Here is a 27,143-nt window from a genome sequence, read left to right as displayed (position 1 = left end):
TTTTAATGAGCTTTGCTTTGCTTTTGTATTAATTATGGAAGCTGTATAAAGGTAACATTTCTTCTTTTCATTTATGAGCTTAAAGTCAAACCTCATAGAATTCTTAATTTGTTAAACTAGTTTATTATATTTCAAAGCATTAATAACAGCTATAAATCTACTTACCAAAATAAAACCCTTAAAATGTTTGCGACTAGCAAAGTAAGACACACATACAGACTGAATCCATCAGCATTTTCATTTTTTCTTATTTCCAAGTACTGAGGAACATAGGGTACTACACCACCAAGCACCATACACAGGACAAAAAAGCTTTCCATTATACTGTCAAGACTAAAGGTGTGTACAGCCAGTCTCATTGATGCTTCGTCACTTTCAGCTTCCATTATGAGCAACCTAATATAAAAAAGGCATTCATCTACCTATATAATGGGTGAGTGTCTATATTCCAGAGAAAACTCGGTTAATGGAAACGTTTATTTTTATATGGAAATACACCAAAACTGTGAAATACACTGAAAAAGCAAAGCTAGATCAGTAGGCAGTTCACGATAATTATTGGAAGGAGGGCAAATGTATTTCTTCAAAATCTAGGGGGTAATTTTTTATATTTCTTCGATGAAAAAAACAAAAAGGGGCAACTTTCAAATCTAGCGGGAGGGCAAAAAATACAGACGAGGCACATGCCCCTTTTTCCAATTGACGCCTATAGGTGGCCCGTAACTTTATTTTTATTTTTTTCATTCAATTTTGAAGCTACGATTTGTGGGTCATTTATTGCATACTTAATAATCATTCTTGAGTTTCATGTACGGTATATCATGTATATCTCAGTATAGTTTTGGCAAGTCTAACCTGTTTCGTCTCACGGCTGGGAGATCAATTTAAAACTTTCAGGAATGGTTTTGTTGGGATGGGAGGGGAGGCAAAGTAACTTAAAATTTTGTGCTAAGGGTGGGAACAGGCATAAATTTTTTTTGGCAATCCTCATAAAAGAGTATTTACTAAGGCATATTTTGCCTGTCATCCAGCAGGCTTCACTACTATTATAATGAGAGAAAGGTTATGATGGCTGGGGCACGTTCTGTGGATGAAGGATGACAAATTGCCAAAAATTGTCCTTTTCGGCCAACCGTGTAGGGCCAAACGGAAGGTTTAGCCCTACACGTCCTCGGTCGTCCTCGGTCGGAGTGGAAGGATGTCGTAAAGAACGATTTCAGGGAAATAGGAACTTCTTGGGAGGGTGTAAAGAGGGAGACTTTGAATAGACTGGGATCAAATAGGAACGTGCTTAGCTGTGTCGGCCTCAGGTGGCTTGGTGCTGAAATGAGTTGTTGTTAGTAGTAAAACAACTAAAAGCAAATTTGTATTCTTCACTTTTCATTATTGAAGAACATATGAATAATTTTCTTTGAATGGTTTTGTTAAAGCACAGACTCCAAGACCTAAGGGTAAACTGACCATCCATGACAAAACACACCTTAAAAAAGACTGCTGCAGTTTTCAAACAGTTGATTCAGTGAACTGATTCTGTAAATGCCTTTGAGACAAAGGAAACTTGGTGCATGGACGTCCCAGGCATTTAAATTCCTGAAGGACAATTTTTCACACCAAGGAAACAATATATAACTAACATTTCTGTTTCTAGAATGTGAAACAAATCTTGACAAGAAGAAGAACACTATAATCAAGAGCTTCAAGTTTCTTTTAGCAATTTGACTCTTCCATATTTGGTAAATTCCTATTAGCTACATTTGTGTTTTAAGTGCTTCTTTTCAATTCTTGCCTAGATTTTATTATCCTTTACATTAAACTTGTTTATAGCCTGGTCCAAAATTTCGTCAGGTTATTTACCAGTGTAAATAAACTTTAGCCATACCATAAAGCTATCACACTCAGGCCAAGAACGGCATAATGCATGGAAAGTATTTATTTACCCTAATTGCGTGTTAAAAACAACAGTTTTTCTTGTTTCGTTGCGTCAGAATTAGCAAGTTTCTTATCATAATAGCAAAAAAAAAAAAATTTATGAGATGATGAGAGACGCTTTAAAAAAAAAATTATAAAAATTCAGCAGTAACTGCTAACTAAAAGAATTTAGATCTGTGGTTATCCCCTGTTTTGGGTATATTTGCTAAATGTTGTTCTGTTTTTTTTCTATCTTCATTAAAAGAAAATCGAAAAAAATCCTTGCCCCCACTAAACTTTTGTGAATCGGCACCACTGCTTTCAAAAATGGATCTAAAGGCCATATAAGCCCCAAGAAAACATTTGTACCCTTCTTACTTATATGGACTTTTCCAAAGGAAGCACTATAATAACAAAAGATCAGTACCATTTGATTTCCCGATCAAAAATCTTTCTCACTCCAGCCCTTCCCCCAAAATATTTTTGAACATCCTATGTATACCATTTCTATACCATCTGCCTATCTATTTTACTGAGTTTATTTGTTTTTATTATGTTATGACCTATAAATACATTTTTTTTTGACAAATCTGATAAAATGATAGTTTTAATAATTTATTAATTTTTACAATTTAAATTCTGGATTATTTTTTGCCTAAAGACATTTTGAAGCCTTTTTTATGTTTTTCTTTATTGACCCTCAAATTCAGCCCTTTGGGGCTGGTTACAACGATTTTTTAAAGCAAATATTTGATCTTATCAGAGACAATGCTCTTGGTAAAAGGCCATAAGGCTTCAATGTATTATTTTTTTCCCAGAGCGGCTTTATATGGAGGGGTGGTCACATTAGCTTTGAAGTAGACTCATTCAACTAGAATTTGAAAGTTCCAGTGCCTTTTTAAGAGTCAAAAGAGATCAGAGGGTAGCCAGCACCTCTCAAGACCTTTTTGACTGTCCTTTCAGGAAATGTTGAGCAAAACCAGAACACACTATGTAAATGCTGCTTGTCAAAAGGGTGTATTACCAATATCTCTGGAATGGTTGAGGGTATGAAGTAAAACTCTTAGTACATATTGAGGGGGATGCTAAAAAGTTATTGGAGGGCAATCAACTCCCTTGCTCTTTTATACCCTCCTCCCATAAACAATGATAGTAATTTTGAAACGGTCATTTTGTTCAAAATATTCAAAAGGTCAGATAACTATGCCTTGAGGATGCCATACCCCCAGACCCTGGACCAAGGGTTGTAAATTATGTAATTTGCCCATTGTCCACACACAGTTATCGTTGAAAAATGGAGAGATATTTGATTCTGGGTGTATTGAAAAAGGCTAAGGTGTTAAGGTGAAAAGTTCAGGGAATGATGAGGGGGAGTTGAATTAAATCAAAAGACACTATGTGCATCCAGGTTATCAAAAGGCAAATGTGCAATATTGCAGGAGCAGCAAAGGGTATTAACTTGAACTTTAGGGACCCCTACTAATACCCAATGCAACTACTTGCAACTGTGACTACCTATGACTGCATCCTCTTGCAACGGCTACTGCAAGTGATTGTGACTATGACTGTGATCGCAATTGTGACTACTTGTAATTGTGACTGCTAGCAACTACAACTATTTGTAACTGTGACTAGGGCTACTCGCAAAAACGTTTCTGGGAAGGGTCAAAAGGCTTCAATGAATTGATTCTTTTTTTCAGGGCCACATCACATGAAACGGCTCGTCATAGAAAATATGGGGGGGGGGCTCATTTTATTGGAAATTGAAAGTTCTACTGCCATTTTTTTAGGTTAAAAGTGATTGGAAGGCCACCAGCTCCATGAATGTATTTTAACCTGAAGCTTTATAATTATAATATTAAAAAATAACAAATTACTGTAAAATAGAATTTTGAATCTCTAATTGTTGAAATTTCCATCAATTGTTATCATTGTATATTAAACTTTCAGTTCATTTTTGTTAGTCCTTTCTAGCCATCTTGATAAATATAGTGATTTCATTTTTTATTTTTAATTGATGTCTTCAAAAACTAAAGCAGAGTTAATAAATGGCAATGGTAGCAAATAGGCTAGTATATTTGAAAAGAACACAGAAAGGTGCATGAAATGGTGTGTGTTGATCTTCTTTTTAACAAAGCAATTAAAAAGCTAAAAATTGAACAATCCTGGTTTATAGAGTTTTAAAGATCTTGTGAATTAATTTGGGAATAAACCTTAATATGGCTTGAAAAGTCTACTCAAACAACAGAAAATGTGTTTCTCAGAAACCAGAGCCAAAGAAAAAGCAGACTTAATCCAAAATTAAATTTTTAGTGCCTCTTCAGAAAACTGGAGGCTTAGATTGACTCAAACTCAGATTTAAGACTAATTGTTCAAGCTGTTTCATCACTTTTGTAAATCACCTCTTGTCTAAAAGGATGTTAATTCTTCTTCTCCTCCATGAATTTGCCCCAAAATTCTAGACTGTACTGAAATAAAAGGGCCAATAAAATAAAAGAATTATCCAACACTGGACATAAACTAATAGATATGGAAGTATCACAACACAACAGCAACCTTATAAGAAAATCAAAATATATTTTCCTGTGAATTATTATCGCTTCTAATCAGCAGTTGTACCAAACCAATCCTGCTCAACTCATCCTCAGAGTTATACTGTGGTGTTTCTCCTCCCTATAGTATAGTGCAGACGGTTTGATACCATTCTATTTTCCCTTCTTGTTTCAGTTTTGTTTTCTTTTGTTTAAAGCTATGTTCAATAGGCAATGTATAGAAGTCCTCCAAAAAAAAAGTCCCCCTAGATCCCAAATCAAATTCCAGTGAAAGTGCCACAGTGAAGGACACTTATAATGGCTAGTCAAGCACACTATCTCAAAGTTCAAATGATAGCTCCGATTCGGAGAATAGGACAATGATAAGTGTAGAGGCTAATGTAACTATAAATGATGATAATGGGTTTCAAGAGGTCCTCTCTAGAAGCTCTAAAAAAAAGAAAAAATATCCCCAATCAAAAGCATTTCCCCTCTCCCTGCCCAAGATCCTCCCTCCAAAAACTTTGGAATTTAACTTAAAATTACTCCCACTACCCCCTTTGAAAGAAAAATGATCACTGCAATAAGAGTTGCAATTTTTAAATTGCTAAAATCAATGTTCTCTCTTAATATTAACCGTGATGGATCTCTGCTAATAGCTGTAGAAGATCAGAAATCAGCAGATACAATAATTAACTTATAATCCCTTCTGAATACCACAATTATTGCATCTAATTGGAACCCAAAACAATCACCAACAAAAATAATAGTTTATAATGTTCCCCCAGAGATATCCACTCAGGAGTTAAAAGAAGGCCTCTCAGATAGGGCTGGAAACACAATCCCACTTGAGGATGTTACCCAACTTGGCAAACCTAACTCTAATGGCCTAAAAACTAATAGATCCTTCTTATTCACACTGAAGGAAAAAATTAATATCCCAGAAAAATTATTCCTATTTGGGCAAATCAAACCACACAAGGAATACAAACCTAAGCCTATCCAGTGTCAGAAGTGTCAGAAACTGGGAAACACGACAAACAAATGCAATGAAATTCTCAGAGAGTTTAGTAATTGCAAAGCTTTGCATCCTAAAGAGTTGACAACTTGCAACAACACTCAGCCTACATGCATCAATTGCAAAGGCCCACATGAATCTACAAATAAATCATTATGCCCTGCATACAAGACAAGAGCTCTAACACTCCAAATATCAACAGAGGAGACCATCCCATACCCCTTTGCAGCAATGGAAGCAAATGCTGCCCAACAATACCAAATAAAGCCTGTAATGAAACCAACCAAAACCCCCAAGTCAAACGCCCCCAATGCATCAAGCACCCCATAGAAAACACCATCTTCTAAGCCCCCTAGCTCAAATCCCTATCAGAAGGAATCACCAAGCCAACAAGCCTCCCTGTCCGGTGAGATGAGGTCAGCCTGCCCCCCTCCCAAGAAAAAACAAACCAGAAACACTACCAGGAATCAATCCCCTAACCGAAAAACAGGATGCACAACCAAAAATGCAATCCCCAAATATATGCTTATTCATTCTAAACTGTAATGCAGTTCAGGCCATGAACATACATCAAATAGAGAAAACAAAAATCATTGCAGAATTGGCAAAAATCTACATCCCAGATGATATACTCATTCAAGCAAAAAAAGATCTTGCTTTACTTTTAACAAAGCTGAACATTGATACACAGTCATATGAAGAATAAATCAACAACACAACATATATCAATACTCCGATGGAATGTAAGATCACTCACAGAAAATAAGCTAAATGAACTAATATCTTTTATGAATAATAATTCCATTAACATTGCTTGCCTCCAGGAAACTCATTTAACCCAAAATCAACAAATTAGGTCTCTGGGATATTCTATCCTCAGAAAGGATAGATCTTCAGAGAGAAAAGGAGGCGGGGTAGCTTTATTAGTTAAAAATAATATAAAATGTTTGTGGCATCAATTTTCCAGATTTTGCAAATGATGTTGATGTAATTGGTATCAGTGTTTGGCTGAATAATTTAAAAACCTACATAATAAGATTTTATAACCCTAATGGCCAAACTACAGATGCCAAGGATTTCTTTAATTATATAAATAATTTTAATATGTTAAAAAATATCATTATTTGTGGATATTTCAATGCCCACAGCCTTTTGTGGGGGAATAAACCAGCAAATAAAGCTGGTAAATTCATTGAGCATATGACTTCCAATAATAATGATTTAGCTGTTGCTACCCCTCCAAACCTGAATACATATTTCAACCCCAAAAGTGGCAGATTCTCCACAATTGACCTACAAATTGTGTCATTAAATTTTTTGAACAAAATTTACATAAATAAAATTGATACTCTTTGTACTGACCACTTTGCTATAGTTTGCTCCCTAAATGAACCTGCTGAAACTTTATCTCATACCTCCAAATATATCAACACTAAAGCAAATTGGTCTATGTTCCAATATAAGCTAAACGATGAAATTACAAGTTTCACCCAAAGTTCATGCATTTCTAACACAACAGTTGACACACATGCTGAAGCCTTGACATCTTTACTAATAAATACAGCTAATCATGCTATCCCCAGGACAACACCTAAGAGAACATTCCCTAAACAAATTCCTAAAGCATGGTGGACAAATGAGTGCCTAAATAAATGGAGGATAAAAAAGGCAGCTAGGACAGAATTCATAAAAAAAACCATCACCTACTACATATTTAAAAAAATTACAAGCAGAATCTAATCTAAAAAAGACTATAATAGATGCTAAATATAAATAATGGACTAATTTTGAAAATAATCTCTCCAGAGAAACACATGAGCGAATTATGCATAAAGTCATAAGCCACATCTTTGGGAAAAAGACTTCCCCCAACCCACTCCTGTATGAGCTTATACATAATAATACCCATTATGACAATGATAATAAAAAAGCTAACCTATTTGCAACTCTTTTTGTTAATAAGCTAACATCAAATAATCAAAGAAAACCGTCCACAATTCCTATGAACCCAAGTTACCAACCACGCCCAGGATCTGAGTACATAACTAATCCATTTTCAATCCAGGAATTGAATAATGCAATACATCATATTAGGACCAAAACTAGCAGCAGCTATGACAATATACACCCTACATGGATAAAGAATCTCACACCTTCATATAAACAAGAACTGCTAAATTGTTATAATCACGCTTGGGCATCTTCTATGTTACCCAATATATGGAAATGTTCGTCCCTCCTACCAATCCTAAAGAAAAATAAACCAAAAGATAACCCTGAGTCTTATAGGCCCATAATGATTACTCCTGTGATGGGGAAAATAATGGAGAAATTGATCTATCACAGACTCCTCTGGTTTGTTGAAAAAAATAATATGATCCCTCACACTCAAACTGGATTCAGGAAACACCACTCCTCAACAGATGCTTTCATTTTGCTAACAAATGCAATAAATGAATCTTTCTCAAAAAATAATGTACTAGTTGCAGCTTTCCTAGATTTTGAAGGGGCATATGACAATGTGAACCACCAAATCCTTTTAATCAAACTTGCAAACCTTGGAGTACCCCCTAAGCTTGTATCTTTTATTAAATCCTTCACAGAAGTGCGAAGTTTCATCGTTTGTGTTGGTTCAGCCTCTTCACCCCAAAAGACAATAACCAAAGGCCTACCTCAGGGAGCAGTCCTCAGTTGCCTCCTATTTGCCCTATATCTCTGGGACATGAACCTAACCCACACGAATCTACAATATGCTGATGATCTGGTACTATGGTCATCTGGCAACACCTTTCAGATAACACAGTCAAATCTGCAAAAGTCACTTTTCCAGTTTGAAAAATTCTCTCAACATTCAGATTTACCCATTGCACCTACTAAGTCAAAAATAATCCAATTTCACCGAAAGTAAAACCATGTTAATGCAAAACTAACTTTAAATAAAACAAATATTCCTGAATATAGTTATATCAATTACGTAGGTCTCTTGCTTGATCAAAAACATAATTTCCACCTCCACATTTCAAACACAATAAAAAAATGCTATAGAAAAACCAATATACTAAAAAGACTTTTTTCCACACCCTGGGGAAGTAAGGAGAAAACCTTACTCCAGTTTTATAAATCACATATAAGACCCCATATTGACTATGGGCTCATTGTCTATGGTGCATGTGCAAAGACCCAGATGCAAAAAATTGAAACAACACAAAATGATATAATACGTCTCATATTTGGTCTTAGGAAACCCAAAAGCACCAAGTTTCTGCTTATGGAGAGTGGATTAACAACAATAAGGGAGAGACGTAGCTTTCTCTTGATAAAATATCTTACAAAAATTGAATCAAATAGCACACACATTACATAATTGGTTAAGAAATCCAGCCATGTATAGAGGTATTGCAGATGAGTATGCCAATATTCAGAAGAAGGTCCCTGTACCAGCAAAGTCTATTGCATCTACTTTCCCCCACTCCCCTCCATGGAATTGGTCAATTCCCATAATAAATACTGAATTTTCAAAGCAGAATAAAGAGTTAACCCCCATTGCTTTTGTCCAGAAAAAATTTGCAGAACTTAATACAATTACCTATAAAAATCACTTCCAAATATTTGTTGATGGGTCAAAAATGAATGAGAAGATTGCAAGTGGTGTCACCTGAAAATTGCACAGGGCGAGAGACTATTTAATAATTTATCTATAATGTCTGCTGAGTTAAATGCCATAATCATGGCATTAGAACACCTTAAGCAAAACCAACCTTTGATTGCAAATTAGAATAATATTATCATATATTCCAATTCTCTATCAAGCCTTGGGTTGCTGGCCTCAGCTCCTCAATATAAGTTGAACATTGACACTTATCATTGTCTCAGTATTATTGATAATCTTGCTTCAAGTGGCATAAAAATTTATTTTCAGTACATTCCTAGCCACTCTGGCATAAGTGGTAATCATCAGGTTGATGAAATAGCAAAAAATTCTATAAATATTGACCAGCCGAGTGGGAGACCAATTCCAATTAGAAATATCTACCGATGGAGGCTATCAGATATTAATTTTAATAAGATTAATCCTATCCTTTCCCCCTTTCCCAATAAGTATCTTTCTAAAATTTATCATAGAATTCGTTCTGGAACAAATGGACTAAATTTCCTTGCATTCTCATATAAGTTTTTTAATTCAAGTGGTTCAATTCCCCTGTCCCCTCTTTGCAGGCATTGTAATATGAATAATGAAATAATTGACCATTGCCTATTTGAATGTAATATGCTGACGTCTGCACAACATACATTGCTTTGTAAACTGTTAAAATGCTATTGTAATATGAATAATGAAACAATTGACCATTGCCTAATTGAATGTAATATGCTGATGTCTGCTCAGCAGACCTTGCTTTGTAAACTGTTAATATGCTTCAAACATCACATAATATGACTATTAGCCAAAATTCGCGCCAACTATTCCAGTAGAAATAGCACAGAAATCGTTATATGTGGCCTTATATTTGAAATTCTTGAGTCCAAATATCCACTGAAAGATATCTGAGAATATCTAATAAATAAGTGACAACTAAGACAGTAGCTCTGTAGCCCACAGAGTGAAGCAAAAAGAAGAGGGCTAAATAGTACCAACTGAATAGCCCGCCTGCTGTGAATTAGAAGAAGAAGGAAGTAAAATTCAAGATGAGGGGCCATTATCTATCCTGGAAAGTAGTTGAGGAACATGAAGGAAACGCTTGGGAATGAATCCACATGAAAGTGTCGAAGGAGCAAGAATGAAACTCCCAGGATTGAATCCAGAGCCTTAATGATTCCACGGGATGATACATTGAAGTAAACACAAAAACTCCTTCCCTCTCTAGAAGGCACTAACCTTTTACAATCTTTGTGTTATAAAAGATAAACCTTGCAAAACAGGCTAGATGTAGGCTATCCTACTATTCAAATAAGGCACAGGCAGAGCTGTCACTAGCCAAAATGATTTTTGGGGTGGAGGATACCAGTCTTCTCTCGTTGATTTAATATTAAGGAATTATATCAGCCTATTTACTTTATATAAAAAATTGAGTCAGTAAAATAGCAGTGCTTTGCACCACTGGTTTACTGACTCAATTTTTCTTAGACTCGTTGAAACCATGTAGAGAAGAGGGTGTATTCTCCCCTACATGAAACATTACTGAAAATATTTTTTTTTCTCTCTTCTCATTTTTAGTGATAGTTTAGGCGTATGTCAAATGTTTATTTTAACTTATGGGCAAATTCTTAGCTTTCAACTTAATTTAGCTAGGATGAAAGTGAATACATCATTTGATGCCTGTTCTTGTGCTCTTTCATTATTCAATAATCATATCTGAGGGAAATTTCATTTTGAGCCCTTAATGGGGCTCGAAAAGATAAAACAGTTCACGCCTAGCAACCAAAAGTTGAAAACATGTTTTTTTGTTTTTTTTTAACTGTCTGGTGAGAAATAATTGTCATTTGTAGTTGATTCAGGTATGATAAATATTATTTTCCTTAGGATTAATAGTAAAATGTTATTTTAGAAATAAATTTGCAGAATTTTTTTTTTAAGAGTTAGGAACACCTCTAAAATTATTTTAGTTTTGCTGAGATGTCGTGTTTGAGAGTGTTCATGTTTTTTTTTTTTTATTTCTGCAAATTTGTTTTCCAAATAACATTTTACTATTCAGACTAGGGAAAAAAATAATAACAATTCCTGAATCAGCTACAAATGGCAATTTTTTCTCACCTAGGACATTTTTTTATAGACATTTTTGGTTACTATGGGCTGTTTTGAGCCCTTTAAGGGCTCAAAATGTAATTTTCCCAAGAAGCAATTATTCAATTATGAAAGGGCACAGAAAGGGGTCAAGTGATATATTCACTTTCATCCTAGCTAAATTATGTTGTAAACTGTGAAGTTACTAACATATTTTCATTTGTTTGTTTGACAGTTTATTTTAACACATCATAAACATATAGGATTCAAGCTCCCATCTGCCAAAGTGTAGAATTCAGTATTTTTTGCCAGAAGAAAGATCATGGATATGTTTTTATTTGTTTGTTTCTTTTTATTGGGGGGGGGGGAGTGATATGATCCCCAGGGTTAATCATATTAAACTAGTGGTCCTAGAAGTTTAGGAGAGGGCTCATTCAAATGGAAATCAAAAGTTCTAGTACAATTTTTAAGTGACAAAAAATTGAAGGGCAATCAGCCCCCCTCCCATACCTTTTTTCTCCAGAGTTGTCTGATTAAAATTTTTAGACAGCCATTTTGTGCAACATGCTGAAAGATCCAATGAAACAGCCTCCAGGAACAGGACTGTAAGCTATGAAAATTGTCCATTGTCTACATACATTGCCCTATTTGTTAATGGGAAGTAAACAGACATTTTTTGGGATATTGTATCATGTTTAATTATCAGTGTTATGGCCAAGATTAGCACAAGATAGCTGCATGACGTTATGATGTGGTGCTACATTTCAATAATGTGTTAAAACAAGGTTTAGGAACTAGCCAACTACTAGGGTTTGGCCAAGAGGGCCCTTGGCCAAAGAAGGCTCCTGAACATTCTTATAACTGCTCCCAACAGTTGATATTTTTGGATGAGGTAAACATGTGACACCCCTTTTTCAACTTGATAGCCCAGAATTTGTATAGCCTAGAATCAAGCTAAGTCCACAGTTGATGCAATCTACAAACACAACTTAAATTGAAAACTTGAATTTGATAACTGGGTTTGTGATTGTTTACCACAATTCCATATTCTAAATAAATATTGCAACAGAGTTTTGGCACTGGCTAAGTACTGGGGGTTTACCAAGAGGGCCCTTGACCAAGGGTGCCCAATCAACATTCCAATAGCATCCTCCAACAGCTGATATTTATGGATGAAGGTAAACATTGGATACCCTCTTTTAACTGGTATCCCAGAATTTGTACAGCCTAGAATCAAGCTAAGTCTACAATTAATGTAATGAAAGAATATGATCTAGGCTCAATTCAAGATGGATCTTAATTTGCTCCAAAGTGCAAACTAAGGTAATTGAAATTTATTAATAAAAATGGGTTTCATTCACCCACTATGAAACTTCAGTATTTTGCAAAGTATTGAACATCTGAAATTATTTTGTGCAATTGTCTTCACAGCAATTTGGCCCTCTTCATATATGAGGGTTGTTGTTGGCCTCATCTAAATTTTCCAAAATACTGGAAGTGAGTAATGATTTTTCTCTGAAAATAAAATTTACAATTGCAAATTGTATAAACTTCCTGTATAGCCTAAAACTTAGTTTTTAGGCTTAGAGCTTAGCATACTGTTTTCTGCGCATTTGGGATGGTGTGGAGGAATTGAATTCAAATTTAATGGTAGCAAAAATTTGATGATAGCATAGCAGAGCATGCACTTAAATTTAATACCACATCAACAAAATCTCAAATTTAACACAACAGCAACAACAAGGCTACTGGTTTATTTGAAATTGCAGAATGTTTTCCAAAGTAACAAAACTGTAATCTAACTTCCCAAGGTGGTGTCTGTTCAATGTAATGTCTCATGTTTAATTATCAATGTTGTGGCCAAGATCTGTAACTTGATGGCCAAGATTAATAATTGCCAATATTAGTAGTGACCAAGATTAAAATCTTAATGGCCAGGTTTAGGACATTCTAGTCAAATATTGCAGCTGAGTTTAGGCACTAACTGAGTACTGGGTGTCTTACCCTATGTACCTGTATAATTTAAAGCCAGTTCCTTACTAAAAATATATTTGAAGTTTTAAACCTGTCTTGATGCAGTTAACAGCAATATTATATATTAATCTAAGCTATGTAATAATAAACATAGCCAGTCCCATTGTAAAATAGCCTCGGGGTATGCATCATGCATTAATTTTTGCTGATAAGTTTTATACTTGTGTGTTAACTTCTGGTATCAGTTTGGTGATTCCACAGTCCATAAAAAATACAATTAAAAAAAAAATACATTAGTACCATTTGATTCCTTATTTTATTCTCTTTCTGAATATCATGATGGATTTTCTTACAATACACCCAATTCCCCCTGATGGTCCTGGATATAGCCCTAGAATGTATACAAGAATATAGCCCTAGAAGTACTGTAACTGAAGTTCTACCTAAAAAACTACATTGGTCCCTTTGCTAATTTCCAGCAATTAAGTCGTTATGATATAATATATAATAATAATTATAGACAATGTGTCTATATTTCTTCTTCCCTGGGTTTGAAATATAAAGACATTGATTTTAAGTTTAAGATCAAGGGGCAACAATGATTAATCACCTTCATCTACAACAGCAATCCACCTTCAGCAATCCAGCCACTTGTGAACCTGTTGATGATTATATGAAGGCAGCTATTTTTAATGTAACTCTTTCATCATTTTACCACCATGTAGTAGTGTCAAGGGTTAATCTAAAGCTGAAATTTTGGAAGGGCAACTACCTCCTGGGAAGTTATGATGTTGGTAGACTCCAGGATGAGAATTTGAGAGAAACTTTCCGGGAACAGTTGAATACTAAACTTGAGTTTTTAAATTTTAGGAAAACCTTAATTAAGCCACTTTATAAGAAAGGTGATAAAAGTGAGTGTGGTAATTATCGAGGCATTAGTCTGGTCTCTGTAGGTAGTAAATGATTTAGTAATATGATACTTTTTAGACTGAGAGATGCCGTAGACAAAGTTTTAAGAGAAGAACAGTGTGGTTTTAGAAAAGGTAGAGGATGCGTCAACCAAACTTTCACTATTAGGTTAATCATTAAGAAGTGCCTTAGTTATCAAACACCTTTGGTCCTCAGTTTTATATATTATGAGCAAGCATTTGATTTTGTTGATAGAAAAGCTTTTAGCAAAGGTTTTACCCTTGTATGGTATACCAGACAAATACATTAAAGTTATTAGTGATATGTACAAGAATAACACTGCTGCAGTTATGCAGGGTTGTGTTCTATCCCCCTTTATATGGATTATTTTGATGGACATTGTCTTAAGGTGCACAGGAAAGGCAATGGGAGACCATGGAATCAAATGGATAGGGAAAACTTTCATAGACATACAATGTATTTATGATCTAAGTATTCTAGAATATAATGTAAGCAAAATCAATAGAGTGTTAGATGATTTTTGAGTTCTTGGTACCAGATTATTTTTAGGGATTATTACTACGAAGACTAGGTCACTAAAGATAAGACTACGCGAAAATGAAAAGGTGATATTGGGTAATGAAAAGATTGATCAGGTGGTCAGCTTCACTTACCTTGGTAGTATTATTAGTAAAGATGGTGGGAACAGTGAAGATGTTAAAAGTAGAATAGCCAAGGCTCAGGGTGTTTTTTTCGAGTTAAAAAAAAGTGTGGAAGAATAGAAACATAAGTCTGCAAACCAAGATTAGAACGTTAGAAGCTACAGTGATGACAGTGGTCAAATATGGCTCTGAATCATGGGTGCTCTGCAAAGTGGATGAAGATTTGCTAGATGTTTTCCAGAGAAATTGCTTAAGAATTGTTCTGAGTACCCAGCTGACTGACTGTATTTCAAACAATAGGCTGTACAAAACATGTAGTTCAATACTGCTCTCTAGGGCTATAATGAAAGGAAGGTTGAGGTGGCTAGGGCATGTTTTGCGGATGAAAGATGACAGATTGCCACAGATTGTTCTTTTCAGCCAACTGTCTAGGGCTGATTTATTATTTATGGGACCATTCAATACTCAGGTGTCCAACTCTCGTTTATTCTCCTTTTTGTTCATTGCAAAGTTAGTTTATTTATCATCAGAATTTTTGTTGTTATTTTTGAACTGTGAAGGGCCAACATGACTATAACATTTATGGCTTGGCGCCTCAGAATCAGAAGTGTTGTCTCTATTTTTGATATATTTTTGTTATTTTGTAATGGCTATTGGACTGTTAAATTTATGGTTTAATTGTTGTATTTTTCTATTGTGTGTGCAATGGGGCAAACCTATGGTTTACTCTGTTTTTGTAAAAAAAAACACAGTGAAATTCTTACTTTAAAATCTTCAGGATAATTCTCTTAATAAACTTATCATGTTTCTTTCCATGTTATCCACTTTTTGGTACTAGTGCAGTAGTTGTCCTCCTCAAAACTGCTGTTTTGAGAAGTATTAGTTCCCCTTACTAAAAAATCAGTTCTTCCTAATAAGGGGGAAACACATAAAGGTAAACCTTAGCTCAAACTGGTGCAATTCTTTTAAGTAATAAGTAGCTCACAGATAAATTAATGGAGTAAAATTGAAAAAAATTGTTCAGACTGAACCCATTCATTTGCTGCCATTAAAATGTCAAAACTAATATGACATATTTAAACAGCATAGGCATAGTTATACAAAACCAAGAAAAAATGTTTCATAGCTGTTGACCCAATTCATTGCATAGACCAGCAGCAAAAATAGATGGAGTTTGTCAGATCACACATCTTGTGTGAAGACATGGGCGTAAGGAAGGGGGCAGCTGCCCCCCCCTCCCCCCCCTAGAGCTTCAAATTTACATTAGATATGGCTGAAAAAGCAGATGGTTTGGAAAAAACAGTTGATAAAACTCCATCACACTATTGACTCCCCCCCCCCTAGACAATATGCTGCCTACGCCCATGTGTGAAGATGTAACAGAGTCACCAAGGGTAAGCAAGGGCAAACGTTGAGTTGGATTTGGGGCAAAACATTGTCTGGCTTATTTTAAAAGGCTCTGGCTTACTTTTTGGTTCATTATCTGGCAACACTGACTTGATAACACACCAATTATGGTGTCAATAAAGTTTTTTCTGAAATTGTGCACCATAAAGTGTGCCCCACTCAGACAAGAATTTCACCTTTTTGACTTTACAGCAATTTTTCATACCAAATGACCTAATTAATCAGATGTGTAGCTGAGAAAACCATCTTCTTATGCATTTTTTTCCTTTCAATAAGTAAGGCTTTTATAAAAATATTTTTTTGTCTAACTTTTATTATTTTACCAAGCAAAATATTTAAACAAGTATATGCTATTACATATGTAGTTTATATTTGTGTGTGGTTTATTTGAAATTTTCTATAAGTCCTCTACTATTGGCTGAAATTTGCAGACTTTCTTGAAAAGATTAAAAAAAGTTCAACCTGTTTCTGACAGCAATAAATTCAACAAAGTTGTAGCATTATCTATTATATTTGCTTGTGCTTGCTTATGTATTACTTGTGTATGCTTTTGCTTATATTGCTTGCTTGTGCTTATTGTGCTTATTTTATTATAGGTGCTTGGGTCTAAATTAAACTATTGAATCAAAGAATTCTACATGGTGTCAGAAGTCATGGATATAAGTCAACCATCAATCAACTGGAACACCAATGATCTTGCTTCTGAATGGACCAAGTTTGAGAGTCATGCAACACTGATGCGTAAAGGTCCCCTTGCTGAAAAGTCAGAGAAAGTGCTATGTGCCTACCTTCTCATATGGGTTGGTAATCAAGGGCGAGAGATATTCAGCACATTTGAGCTCACGGAAGCAGATAAAGACAAATTCAAGGTGTATTTGAAAAAGTTCAGAGAGTATGCAGCCCCTAAGAAAAACCAAGTTTTCTCACGCTACATCTTCCAAAAGCGAGACCAAAGAGACACTGAAAATGTTGAGAAATACATAACAGAACTAAAAATTCTAGTCAAACCAGCTGGATATACTAACGAAAGTGAGATGGTGAGAGACAAAATAGTATGTGGAGTGACAAATCCTAGACTGCATGAGAAACTCTTGGGAATTGGTGACACTCTCACACTTACCCAAGCTGTCACAATTTGTCGTGCACATGAATCGACCCAAGCGCAACTCAAAACATTTGAACAGATAGAAATCAAGCAAGAAGTGGATGCCATTTCAAAAAGCAAATACTATCTGCCTCATAAGAAAGCAGAGTGCTACTTCTGTGGTGGCACATACTCTCCCCAACACATATGCCCTGCTAAAGGGAAAACATGCGCAAAGTGCAAAAAGAGTAACCACTTCGCCAAAGTCTGCAAAAGCAAGGCAGTGAATGCTGTTGGCAATGGTGCCCCAGAGAGCCCTAGTTTCACTAGTGAATTGCAAAATCAGGAAGAAACCGAGATATTTCTATATACAATTGGAAAAGACTCCAGCAGTGATGAAGTCTTTGCAGAAATATCTGTCAATAGAGAGTTGGAGATCAAATTTAAGGTTGACACTGGTGCTCAGGTCAACATACTCCCATCGCAATACTTAAGTAAACTGTCAGAAAAGCCAAAGCTATCCAAAGCCACTCAACGACTCACCAGCTACTGTGGGTCAGCCATACCCTACCTTGGGGTATGCAGCCTGTCATGCAGCTACAAAAATGGACCTATACAATCTCATGTATTCTACATAGTCAAAGCAAATACCACACCCATAATTGGCCTCGAAACAAGCAAAGACCTGAACCTGATCAAGCTTGTTCTGAACATTGAACAGTCCCCAGAATCTGAAAATGTTAACATGTTTAAGGGCATAGGGAAAGTTGAAACAGAATGTGAGATACATCTAAAGGACAATGCAACCCCAACTGTACACCCAGCTAGAAAAGTACCACTAGCCATGAAAGAGAAGCTAAAAAACGAACTAGATAGGTTGGAATCCCTTGACATCATTGAAAAGGTCAGTGAACCAACAGATTGGGTAAATGCCATGGTAATGGTTGAGAAAAATGATGGAACTGTCAGATTATGTATTGACCCTGTGGACCTTAATAAGGCCATAAAACGTCCACACTACCCTATCCCAACCTTCGAGGATGCTGTTGCCAAGATAGATGAAGCAGTTATTTTCAGCAAGTTAGATGCTCGCTCAGGCTATTGGATACTACCACTCTCTACCCGATCTTCATACCTAACAACCTTCAGCACAATATTTGGACGTTACAGGTGGAAGAGATATCCTTTTGGCCTTGTGTCGGCGCAAGATGAATTCCAGAGGAAAATGGAAGAAGCATTTGAAGGTCTTAAAGGCATCAGAATACTTGTGGATGACATCTTAGTATACGGAAAATCCCGTAAAGAGCATGATGAAAGGCTTACTGCAGTTCTCAACAGAGCTAAAGAAACAGGAAATCGATTCAACAAAGACAAATGCGAATTTGCAAAAGATCAGGTCAAATACGTTGGACATATCACCAGCAAAGAAGGAATAAAGCCTGATCCTGAAAAAAATAAAAGCGATAAGGGATATGCCGAATCCCAAGTCAAAAGAGGAGCTTCAGACGTTACTCGGAATGTTGAATTTTCTATCGAAATACATACCTGATCTATCTTCAAAGAACAAGCCATTGAGAGACCTGACAAAAGTCACAGAATTCAAGTGGGAAGCTGTCCACAAATCATCAATGGAAGAAATAAAAAGGTCCATATCAGACAGCTTATCTTTTTTTGAACATGATTGCAAAACACTGGACCTTAAGGTAGATGCATTAAAACATGGGTTGGGAGCCGAACTATCCTTGAAAGGTAAAATCTTTGGTTTTGCTTCCCGGGCGCTAAGCAAGACAGAGCAGAACTATTCACAGATGGAGAAAGAGCTGCATGCCATCGTTTTTGGATGCAAACAGTTCTACCCCTACATCTATGGTCGCAAAGTCTTTGTTACAACTGACCATCGCCAACTAGAGACTGTCCTGTCGCGCCCACTCCATGATGCACCCGCCCGGCTTCAGCAAATGATGAGACAGATTCAACCCTACAACTTAGAAGTCCGATACAGCCCTGGAGCAGAAATACCGATACCAGATGCACTATCACGTCTTCACTTACCTGACATTGACACTCAATTACAGAACGACATCAAAGTTTATGTCCATACAGTGATGAAATCCTTACCAGTGAGCAACTCTAAACTTGAGGAAATCCAGCATGAGACACGCCAAGATGCCCAACTAGCAACACTCACATCCCTTGTACGTGATGGCTGGCCTTCAAAACGTCAGTCATGCCCAATGGAATTTTGGCCTTCAGGAATATCCAGCACAAACTGAGCGTCCACGACGGTCTGCTACTGAAAGGCCAGCGGATCATCATACCTCACACGCTAAGAAATAACATTCTACACCAACTCCACCATGCTCACGTGGGAATAGACAAAACTAAAATGCGCGCAAGAATGATCGTATACTGGCCAAAGATGAATGCTGATATAGAGAGGTTTGTCCATAATTGTGAAATATGTTTGAAGTTTGCTGCCAACAACCAGAAGGAACCGCAAAGAAGCAGCCAGATACCATCAATCCCATGGCAACACCTCGGTATTGACCTATTTGAGTGGAACAGAGCATGCTACCTCATAATCAGTGATTATTATAGCAGGTTTTTTGAAGTTGAAAAATTGCCAAGCCAAACTTTGTCCACCATTATAGAAAAAATGAAAACTATTTTTTCACGTTTTGGGATTCCCCAGCTCATATCCTCTGACAACGGTCCACAACTGTTCTCCCAGGAATTCAAAGATTTTGCTCAGTCCTGGGGAATCAGCTTGAAAACATCTAGCCCCATATACCCAAGATCCAATGGGCTTGTAGAAAAGTTGGTTCAAATCTGCAAGAAAATACTCACTAAAGTAAAAGAAGCTGGAGCTAACCCTCATATTGCTCTTTTGGAATATAGGAACAGCCCAGTTGACAATTATCCTTCACCAGCCCAGCTTCTAATGAGTTGCCAACTTTATTCAATCCTGCCATTAACATACCGATAGCTAACACCCAGAATTGTCCTAAAAAAAAATTTCATGTAACACTGGTTGGTTGAACAGAATAGTCAGAAATCTTACTATGACAAATCAGCAAAGCAACTCCCGGAAATTCAGACGGGTGAAAAAGTATTTATCCAGAAAATGGCAAATAGCTCTTGGACAAAAGCCAAAATCATTTCGCGACATGAAAATCCTAGATCCTACATTGTTGAAACCGCTGATGGATCTAGGCTGCGAAGAAACAGAACCCATATCTCTTGACGCCGTTTCCCTACCCCCCACATCACCAGGCACCCCAACAACTCGAAACGAAAACAATGACAAAGCCTATCTGGACACCTCCCATGCAGCAAATCCGCACATTGATTCTTATCCAACAGAAGAAGCCCGCGAAATTGATCAGGAGTCACACAAAGAAGAGGCGCCACTGGCGCAAAACTCATCACCAAACATCAGACCTGCCTCCTCGCGCCATATGGAAGTTACACCACTCCCTCCTGTATCAGTGAACTTGCCCCAGACCCGCAGTGGCAGAGTGATTAGGCCAATAACACTGCTTGATATATAGACCTTGTTAAGTGTGAAGAAGGGAGATGTAGCATTATCTATTAAATTTGCTTGTGCTTGCTTATGTATTATTTGTGTATGCTTTTGCTTATATTGCCTGCTTGTGCTTATTTATTATAGGTGCTTGAGTCTAAATTAAATTATTGAATCAAAGAAATCTACAAAAGTTATGCAAGGAAATTGGTTTATTACCTTTGTGGACAGCTTTATTAACTTTATTGATGCCATGGGAGCCCTGTATAACAATAACTGAAATTATATTGGACTTTTTGTGAAGGACTGATAAATTGGGAAGTATACCGCCATAAGAAAGCTAAAATACGTATTCCTGGAAATGATTTATTGACCAAAGAAATACCAATTCACATTGGGGTTAAACAGGGTGCAATTACTTCACCCACAATATATAATAATGCAACGTCGCCAGCTCAGTGCCAACTTTCTTTGTGTTGTATTTATAAAGGGATTGATTTATCAATACTTTGTTATGCAGATGATGTTCATAATGTTAATAGGACCACTAGCAGGTTAGAAAAATGTTTCCAAGAAATTTCTGAAAATTACTGTGAAATTGGGCTTTCCCTAAATGCAGCAAAATGTGAAGTTTTGATTTTCAATGAGTTAGGTGTGACTAGAGTTGATGATGTATCTAGAGAGTTGAATGGTATTGGAGTAAAGCCTTTTGATAAGTTGACATATCTTGGTCTCCCAATTGGTAAGAATCTTAAGTAAACTAAGCAACTAATCTTGGAAAATATGGAGAGTAAAATCCGTCATTCATATGGTGCAATTGTAAGTTCCCAATAGAGCCCTTCTTGCAAGGATTTATAATAGTGTAGCCCTGCCACATATTCTTTATTTAGTGCCGTTTTACCGAATATTTAGTGAATTTGATTGTCTTAGAATGAAGTGTGCATTTTTTAGATATGCTAAGTTTCTACTGTGAGTCCCCCTGTGGACCTGTAACTCATACCTTATAAGAAAATATAGCCTATCAGATCCACGTGTCAAGCTATGTGAGCTTAATGCTCATATGTGCAGTAAGGAAACTCGCCATGAGTGGCAAAATGTCATTTTTTGATGTTTAATGTTGGTTTTTGCTTTTGATTGTTTGATTTTCTTCTCTTTTCTTTGTTTTGAATGTACTCCATCTTTCTTTTTTCTTTTTGTATGATGGGTCATAAATACATACATAAATATAGTGCAAAGTTCTAGTTGAGGAGTGTCTTGCTATCCTGGAGAGTAACCAAGTTAGTTCAATGTCCAACTGCATAGATCCCTATGTCAGTTACAGAATCTTGTATAAATTAACCTTAGTTTTTTAAGTGATATTTCCATTATTTCAGTCACACCATGGCTTATTTTATGAATAAAAAAAAAGATTTCCAAATCTTTAAAACCTTACAAATCTGGATTGAGCAAAGGCATGAAGCTCAAAACACTTTCCTTGTGTCCCAGAGTTTTTCACTTTAATATATTTGTAATCCCCTTCTGAAAATTGACTAGGCTACAATGAGGAGTGGAACCAGACATATGGGGCCAGGACCCCAAAAATCAGAAAAATTATCTATAAAAACACTTTGCCCAAATAAATATCAAATTTAGCCAAAATAACCCAGCAGCATAAGACATAAGTCCAGAAAACATTTCTAGTTGCAAAATTGCAACCAAGTCAGGCTCAAACAGGAATGCATAGCAGCAATTTTCTAGGTGGCATTATAATTTAGCTTGGATAAAAGTGAAAACATCATTTGATGCCTTTTTTATGCTCTTTCATAACTCAATAATTACTTCTGGTGCTAATTTCTTCCTGAGTGCTTAAAGGGGCCCCAAAGGTATTTCATTTTTGTAACCACACAAAGAAGTTATCAACACTAGTTAAGTTATTGAAAAGTGTTTAAAAACATATCATAGTTTATAAATAGGTTGTTCAAGAGTAATATATTCCAAAAATACTTATTTATAACAATTCAAACCTCATTTATTAGGCAACTCAAATACAAATATAAACCATTTTCCTACCATTTCAAGTTTTTCAAATGCCATCAACAAAAAAAGGCCTAGCACTGAATTTTGTAATTTGAAATTTTGCCATTGACAATTCAGGGTATATATTTGCACATTAAGGGGTGGCAGGGGGGGGGGCGGTAAAGCTCATGATAAATTTTCAGTGGACCATATAATTTAGGTAGGATGAAAGTGAAAACATTATTTGATGTTTTTTTTATGCTCTTCTATAATTCATATTAAATACCTTCAGGGCTCCTTTAAGGGCTCAAGATGCAATTAGCCCCAGAAACAATTACTGAATTATGAAAGAGCATAAATAAAGACATCAAATGATGTTTTCACTTTCATCCAAGCTAAATTATTGGTTACCTACATATGACAATATACAATTTTTCTTTTCTTTTTATCTGAGTGATAGAATATTGTCATTTACTCTTATATAGCCTAGAATGCAGTACAAAGTCAAACAGAAGACAATATATCATGCTTTCTCCTATTATATAGAATGATAAAAAGCCATACATATGACTTTATGCCTCATTCTTTTATAGAGCAAACATAAATAAAGCCATACAGATGACTTATTATACCTCATGCTATTATAGAGCAAGCAAAAATAAAGCCATACAGAGGACTTTTTATATATCTCACTATTACAGAGAAAACATGAATAAAGTCATACAGATGACATTTTATACCTTACTATTATATAGCAAACATGAACAAAGTCCTACAGATAACTTGTTAAGTTTCATAATTTTATGGAGCAAACATGAATAAAGTCATACAAATGACTTTTTATACCTTGTATGTTTGTAATTATATATTTCCATTTCTAGAGAGAAGATGGAGAATGATATACATTCTTCTGTATGACTTTTTAAACATAAAGAAGTATGAATAAAGGTATACAGATGACTTTTTGGTTTTCTCATTTAATATATGATCCACTAAAATGTCATACAGAAGAAATTACATTACCCCACTGATAAATAGAGAAAACAACAAAAAGTCATCTGTAAGACTTTATTTTTGTTTGCTCTACAATAGCAAGAGGTATAAAAAGTCATCTGTATGACTATTTAAGTTTGCTCTATAATAGTATGAGGTATAAAAAGTTATCTGTATGACTTTATTCATAATGCTTTATAGTAGAATGATATATTAAATAGTCATCTGTATGACTCTATTTAGGCTGCTATATAAATGAAATCATGTAGGCCTAGGCTATAAAAAGCCATCTGAATGACTTTGTTATTTTCTCTATGTAATAGCAGGAGGTATAAAAAGCCATCTGTATGACTTTATTTAAGTTTGCTCTATAAAAGAAAGGGATAAAAAGTCATCTGTATGACTTTATTCATAATACTTTATAGTAGAATGATATATTAAAAAGTAATCTGTATGACTTTATTTAGGCTGCTCTATAAATGAAATCATGTAGGCCTAGGCTATAAAAAGTCATCTGTATGACTTTATTTAAGTTTGCTATAAAAGAAAGGCATACAAAAGTCATATGTAGGACTTTATTCATGTTTGCTCTATAATAGCATGAGGTATAAAAATCATCTGTATGACTTTATTTATATTTGCTCTATAATAACAAGAGGCATAAAAAGTCATCTGTATGACTTTATTCATAATGCTTTATAGTAGAATGATATATTAAAAAGTCATCTGTATGACTTTATTTAGGCTGCTTTATAAATGAAATCATGTAGGCCTAGGCTATAAAAAGCCATCTGTATGACTTTTTGTTGTTTTCTCTATGTAATAGCAGGATATAGCCTATAAAAAGTCATCTGTATGACTTTATTCATAATGCTTTATAGTAGAACGATAAATTAAAAGGTCATCTGTATGACTTTATTTAGGCTGCTCTAGCCTATATAGCCTATGAAATTGTGTAGGCCTAGGCCTACGCTATGAAAAGCCATCTGTATGACTGTTGTTTTCACTAGCCTATGTATCAGTGGGGTAATGTAGGCCTAATTTCTTCTGTATGACATTTTAGTGGATCATATATTACATAAGAATACCAAAAACTATTCTGTATACCTTTACTCATGTTTCTCTATAATAATTTGATGTTTAAATAGTCATACAGAAGACTTTATATCATTCTCCATGTTTAAAGCAAACACAATATTGTCTTTTGTTTGACTTTATAGTGCTGTGTATATAAGAGTAAATGACAATATTTGTTGCTTTGAGTATAAAGAACCAATGACTTTAATAGTCAAACATTGCTCACCCTAAATTATAGCCTAGGCTAGTGCCACCTAGAAGTGTACCTGCACAGTTTCATCACAAAAAAGATACATGCTTTTTAGCAGCAAGAGCACAATTTCGCAGGGTAGTACTTTTCTCCCTCAGATACAACTGATAAACCCCTGAATAGGATATATATATAAACTAGCTATCCTAGGCCTAACTGTCTTATCAAAACGTTCATAAATATATGGGCGATGTACAACCTACGCTTGAGATACTATTAACCACATAGATTCATCCTCACCTATATCAGCCTTCCCTAGTGTTTAAAAAACTGATTAAAAATGGAAAAATTACACTTAGCCTCACAAAACCACTTTTTGTCTTTATTTAAAATTTATGCCAGATTTGTCAACTATTGCTCTATCACAGGCACCAGAGTTTTGGCAGATAACATAGTCCAGACCACAGACAAGAAGTATATTACATACTTCTTGTCTGTGGTCCAGACTGGCGCTTTTACTAGCCCAGAAATAGTGAACGCTATTATAGCTTAAAATTTAGCCCTTTTTTAGGCAAAATTATTAAAGTTAAAATTTCAAATATTTATTGCTTGACTTCAATGGGAAAAATGAGGAAAAAATCGGTATATCAGATAGCTTACACATACAAAGAGCTTAAAAGTGAAATAAGAGCCCAGCGAAATGTCCATGCTGGGACAGTGCCGCGAGAATTAAAATCTATGCGGACTTTTTGAGGGAGCAGGTAAGAGATACTGAACGGACCTGTCCGGATTTTCAGTGAGACGGTCAAGAGAATTAGCTGTATTTGACCTATCATATTGCATATTTCCTCAGTCAGAATAGTACACCATCCTAATGAACTCATAAATACCATAACTAAAATCTATTAAAAATCTAAAATCTAATGGCAGTCTGAAGCAAAGAAGAAAAAAATGGTAATGGAAAGAAAAAAAATTGGAAAAAAAGAATAACCGGTACTGAGAGTAATTTTTAAAATATTGTTCTTAAAGTCACAAAGCGTTTACTAGGACAGCTTCGATTACAAAATAAAAATAAAAAAGAACAGCAAATAATACCATGCATTACGAGTGTTTGTCTTTCAAATCAGGTAATGATAAGATTTTGACTTTTAAGGGTTTTGAGTCCAACAGAAAAGCTCAAATAGAGACAAACATTACAAGAACTTTCCTGCAGAGTAATTAAACACAAAGTACATTTATATATATATATATATATATATATATATATATATATATATATATATATATATATATATATATATATATATATATATATATATATATATATACAATAAAGAAAGAAAAAATCGAAAAATGGGGTTTTTAAAGGCCAAATGAAAATACTGAAAAACCACAACCAAGCAAATATTTCAAGGGAACAAACGCCTCTCTTCTTCAGCGTGAAATGAAAAAATATAATAAATGCGAGTGCCGAAGGACAAATCAACACAAAAAAGCGGAAAGTCATTGTGAATATGAAAATAAAAACAATGAAATAAAAAAAAAGATGATTAAAAATCAATAAAAGCCAAAAAATTGTAAGAATTAAAACCAAATACCTAACAACAATAAAAATGAGTCATTCACCAATATCCATGATTTGCAAAGATAGTCTAGAATTATTCGCTAGTCTAGAGTAATAGACTAGTTATTCGCTAGTATCCGTCGATAATGGTTCAATCTTGAATTTCTTTGCAAATCACGTATTTTGCTGAAGACTTACTTTTATTGTTGTCTGGTATTTGGTTTCGATTCTTAAAGTTGTTTGGCTTTTATTGATTTTTATTCATCTTTTATTTTTTTTTGTTTTTTCTCATTCACATTGTCTTTCCGCGTCTTATTTGTTGGTTTGTTCACCGGCACTCCCATTGATTATAATTTTTTCGTTTCGCGCTGAAGAAGAGAGGCGTTTGTCCATAATTGTTTTAATACTCTCTATAATTACCTGGAGGCTTATTATTTGTTCTTCTATTGCTTCTCTTAAATCTACTTGACTCTCCACTCGAGCCTACTTTAACCTCTATATCCCCTTTATCTACTTCTAAACTAACTAGACTAGGCTCTATTTGAACCTCCTGTTGTACGCTAGAAACGGAGCTATCCTCCATTATTTC

At 35.2% G+C, this 27,143-nt stretch overlaps 1 protein-coding gene across 6 annotated transcripts in view; it reads right to left on the bottom strand.

The window, feature by feature from the left end:
- LOC148947806 (solute carrier family 66 member 2) overlaps positions 1-25,462 on the bottom strand; it is a 57,778-nt gene extending 32,316 nt beyond the window's left edge. Inside the window, exons 1-2 of one of the 6 annotated variants that reach the window (XM_089095449.1) lie at positions 25,344-25,462; positions 166-396 (exon numbers count right to left, since the gene is read on the bottom strand). In XM_089095449.1, coding sequence (XP_088951575.1) covers positions 166-386 — 221 coding nt within the window. In that variant the 5' untranslated portion in view covers positions 387-396; positions 25,344-25,462. Of the gene's footprint in view, positions 1-165; positions 397-23,576; positions 23,621-24,830; positions 24,850-25,026; positions 25,048-25,290 lie in introns of those variants that run through there. The other 5 variants (XM_089095448.1, XM_089095451.1, XM_089095450.1 and 2 more) reach the window with 5 other exon arrangements.
- Positions 25,463-27,143: the final 1,681 nt, after the last annotated feature.

Source organism: Artemia sp. Qi Xiang Cuo, chromosome 10 (assembly GCF_049724085.1).
Source record: "Artemia sp. Qi Xiang Cuo chromosome 10, ASM4972408v1, whole genome shotgun sequence".
NCBI classification, from domain to species: Eukaryota; Metazoa; Arthropoda; class Branchiopoda; order Anostraca; family Artemiidae; genus Artemia; species Artemia sp. Qi Xiang Cuo.
Note: the sequence above shows the minus strand (reverse complement) of the source record. Positions and strands in the feature narration are given on the sequence as shown.